General features: G+C 30.5%; 1 protein-coding gene across 1 annotated transcript; it reads left to right on the top strand.

Moving 5' to 3' along the window:
- Positions 1-1438: 1438 nt before the first annotated feature.
- LOC122601061 lies at positions 1439-2053 on the top strand. Its single transcript, XM_043773837.1, has one exon. The coding sequence runs from the start codon at positions 1439-1441 to the stop codon at positions 2051-2053; it is 615 nt and encodes a 204-aa protein (XP_043629772.1).
- The last annotated feature ends 2664 nt before the right edge of the window (positions 2054-4717 follow it).

Genomic DNA, 4717 nt, shown 5'->3' with positions numbered 1-4717 from the left:
ATCACATAATTAACCCTAATTATTGGATTATTATGCTATGCTTTTTATATCACTATATCTTAGTAATAATCACAAGGAATTTTGCATAAATCCCTTATAATTCTTTACCATTATTTAACAACCTTAAATAAATCAAGTACACAAGCATACAATTTATATCGAATAAACATGCCAATTCATAGTATCAAAACTTGCTTAGAGGGTTTTAATTAACCATTAAATTAGGTTGAACTTAATTAAACAAAACCCTAATTTATTTAATTAAAATTTGACTATTATAATAAATAAAACAATAAACACACAATTTTTAATATTTAATTATTAATAAAATCGAACCAACCCTAAACCCCTTCAAGTTTTGATCTTTGTAACTAATAGATCACAAACCTGGTTCTGATACCACTGTTAGAATATATGAACATAAACACATAACAAATCACGAGTACGCAGCGGAATAGAAACGTATATGTAATACTATTAATTAACAAAGTAATGAATAGAATATGTGTACCTTTGTGCAAAGCTTCCAATAATATTATTAATAATTATTATTATTATTATTATTATTAAAGGGTCTAAACCAAAACCCCTCTACGATCGCACACTTGACACCCCTATTATGTATGCTAGTACCCGATCACGAACTCACAAACCGGTTGTGTATCTCCCTTAATTCGAAATCATTTATGAACCGAACCTAATTGTTGTCAACTAACAAACTAATTGTTATCAACTAACAAACTATAATATAATTAATGCCAACATCAATTATATATTAGTTCATGTGTATGGTTCGAATACAATAAAATCGAACACCCCTAAGTGGGTTTGTTCGATCAACTAAAGAGAGAAAAGAAGAGAGGGTTTTAAGGTTTTTATAAATCTAATTGTTTTGTGTAATTGTATGTCAAAATCCTTAACCCTTAAGCCTTATATATAGGGATTAATTAAAAGGGTTTTTTACCTTGGTGAACAAGTTTGAGGAGGATAAGGAAACCTCCTCAAATTTTCAGCCCTATAGGAATTAGGAAACAATTCCAATTCCTAATTTACAATTAAACACCTCCTTCTTTAATTAATTAATAAACACTATTAATCTTTTAATAGTTTATTAATTATTTCATGATCAAATTAATCAATATATTACTTTAATACATTAATTAATTACATAGAGTTTACGTGTCATTTTTGTGTAACCCCGTAGGCTTAAATTATTTCCGGACATGCGTTTATTATAACGTGATCATATTCCAACATTTACTTGCACCATTCGCTAAAGATCTTTCATCACAATTTGCTAGATACCCAAACATGATTCAAGAAATCGCCAATGGTTTGGATCCTAGTTTGTACGCGGGTGCAATTGATGATGTACGCGAATTCCTCCTTGTCAATTTGGGTTATTACTTGTATTATCTCGATTGTTTACTTGGTAGCCATGATTTCATCTTCTTCCGAGGCTTACACTGCCAAACTATTTGACCCAAAAGACATCTTCTTGAAGCTAAGAAAAAGTTGGAAAAGACCATTAGTTACTAACTTTTGCATGATTTTACTATCTTTGGGCATTGCGTTTTTTTACATCATTTTGATTGTAATAACCTCCATCTTCCCGTCAGATTCGTATTATGTTTTGTGCTTAGGAGTTATAGGTCTTACCATTCTAGTTTGGTACTTTTACTTGGATGCCCTTTGGGAGGTAAGTCTGATTGTTTCCGTTTTAGAAGAGGGGTCTAGTGGACTTAAAGTGATTGGAAGGGCTGCAAACTTGATCAAAGGTAAAAGACTACAAGCGTCGTTGATGATGGTAGTTTCTTTGATTCCCCATGGTCTTCTTGTTATGATGACTAAATTCCTTACAAGCTATAACCAGAGCTTGGACGATGAGTTGGCTTTCACGATTCCTTTTAAAAACTTGTTTTTTTGCTTCATGAAGCTATTTATGTTAGTTGCATTCACTGTTTTCTATCATGAACGGAAAACAAGCCAAGACGAGAAGGAGGAAGGCAATAATGGAATTTATCTTCCCATTGCTTCTGGTGATGGAGTTTAGAGCTAGCCGGAACAGTGTTTCCTCGCTTTGCCACAATGAAATTAAGCGTTAAATAAAGGCACACATATCTCTTCTATATATAAAACTGGAGTCCCATCCTAAAATTTAGCTAAAAATAAGCTTAGTTGACACATCTAAAACCCTTTCATTCTTTAATTTATTTTAAGAACTATTAATTATGATGTCATAAACAAAAAATTAGATATAAAAACAAATTGGTCAATGATCTGTTAGTTTCCGCTTAATTGTAGTACTTCCTTTACTAATGCAAACCATATCACATTCAATTTAATTATTTACAGTATTGTACATCTATTCTTTATATAAATAAATACACTTGAAGACGACTACTGTTATACGAGTATTACTTTACAGATATTCACAAAACTAAGTTATAAACTTATTCATATAACTAAGAAAACTACTTAACTAATTTAAAGAAACTATAATTTGCTAAATTTATGTCATGTTTAAGGCATACTAAGCTTATTTATAAAGGAAAACAACTCTTGCTAAATATAGTCATTAAATTTATAGTTAAAGAACATAAAAATACATAACCAATGAATTAGAGATACATAAATATGCAAAAAAAAAAAAAAAAACATAAGTTTATCATTTATTTAAAGGTAAAATCTCCATTAATTACAACACAAACAAAACAAAACATAAAATAACACGTCAAAATGTGTTAATTTTTTCTCTTATTTGATCACATTTTGAATTTATTATCAGTATCGTTTTCTATTTTGAATTTTTATGTATGTGTAATGTGTTTTATGTATTAAAATAAATGTATACGTATTACATCTATGTTGTTTAGTTTCCTCATTTAACATTTACATCAAAACTTTTATAATTATAATAGGTTATATTAATACTACCCGGGTATAACCCGGGTTCTTAAGCTAGTATATATATATATATGACGATTTTGTATTATGATTAGTGCCTAAATAGTTTTTACTGATGTGAACATGTCTGTATTTCCCTTAAGTGGCAAGTTATATATGTTATTACTCTGTTTATTAAGTATAATTATGGTCTAGCACGTATAAATGTGATTTCACTAAATGATGTAATCTTACTGCAGCATGCCACATTAGTTTATATATACTGTTGTATATATATAATTACCAACAAAAAATTAAATTAGATAGGGTCCCAGACAATGAACCAAACAAAGCTAGTCTAAAACAAATGAACCAATGAACTTAGTTGTTTCATTAGGGGTTACGGTTACGATTACCCCACCTTCTTCAAAATCCGAAGCATCACCTATCAAGATCTCTTACATCAAATCCTCCATTCGATACTAAAATTGCATCATTAGTAGCCGGTCCTTGAAAAGACGCGTTTTTACTACGACGTGAAGCCCCCGAGTCTGATCGTGGGCTACCATCGCTACAACAAATATGTTATTTATTAACACTCATTTTTTCGCACTTTTAAAAATGTTAAAAATATTGTTAATTTGTTCACATTTATAAATGTGTAAAAAGAATTCACATTTAAAAATATGAATAAATTTAAAGAATCAATTTTTTTTTCACATTTATATATGTAGAAACAAAAAGTTTACATTTTCAAGTGTTTCTATATAATTGTTCGAAAATATTTTGCGACATCAAATTTCTTCACACAAGAGGAAGTGCGAAGAAAATTGAGTGTGACAAATTAGCTCTCACATTTTCAAGTGTGAAAATGTTTAAGGTTTATTCACATTTTTAAATGTGAACATTTTGTTTATACATTTATAATTGTGAAAAATGAATGACTTTTTTTTTCAATTTTTCCACATGCACTTTTAAGTGTGAATTTTTTGTATACAATTTTAAGTGTGAACAAATTAATATATATTCTCACAATTTTTAGAAATGTAAAAAAATAAGTGTGAGCAAATAACATTTTTGTTGTAGTGCATCACCTACTTTCAAACACGAGCGGTTTGGGGTTTCAGGTCTTATGGGGTTACGGTTTTTCGTTTGTATAGTTTGTTCACTCCCTCCTGATTCTTTTTTAAAGGTAACATCATCGTCACTCGAGGGCATTGATGGTCTACCCGCACCATTGGGGTCATCCTCAAGGTCAGAGGGCAGTTCCACACTTCCACCTGCAAATAACATTGGTCCATAGATTTATGTTAGATTTTTTTTAGCAAGCATATGAAAAACTTTGTTTAACACATGTTTTCCAAAATATTGTACCTAGGTAAATCATAAAGTCAACATTTTGAATCATTTGATATAGATGGGTTGGACACACGTGATTTTCATTTATAAATCCGCCAATGGCTGTTAGAGGTGTAAACGAATTGAGTTTTTAGGCTTTTTATTATCGATTCATAATTGTTTACATGAGGCCTTTATTTATACAAAGAACTAGAACAATATTTGGAAACTAAGGTCTAATTTAGACCGACCCTTATTCTGGAATTTTGGGCCGATTACTTTCTGTGGGCTTCGAGTCTTGAACTTGTACTCTAGGGACGTGATGAACCGTTTCTGATCCCACATTATCTAACACTCCCCCTCAAGTTGAATAGCGGGATCACCGAAATTCAACTTGCTTAGACACTTATGAAACATAGACGTTCCCACTGCTTTGGTTAGAATATCAGCAAGTTGTTCTTCAGATTTAACAAAAGGCAATTTAATAATCCCA

The sequence above is a fragment of the Erigeron canadensis genome, chromosome 5 (assembly GCF_010389155.1).
Source record: "Erigeron canadensis isolate Cc75 chromosome 5, C_canadensis_v1, whole genome shotgun sequence".
Classification (NCBI taxonomy): Eukaryota; Viridiplantae; Streptophyta; class Magnoliopsida; order Asterales; family Asteraceae; genus Erigeron; species Erigeron canadensis.
This window is presented reverse-complemented; position numbering and strand designations above follow the sequence as displayed.

Coding starts and splice junctions, on each gene's coding strand:
- LOC122601061 (XM_043773837.1), top strand. CDS start 1,439: ATGATTTCATCTTCTTCCGAGGCTTACACTGCCAAACTATTTGACCCA.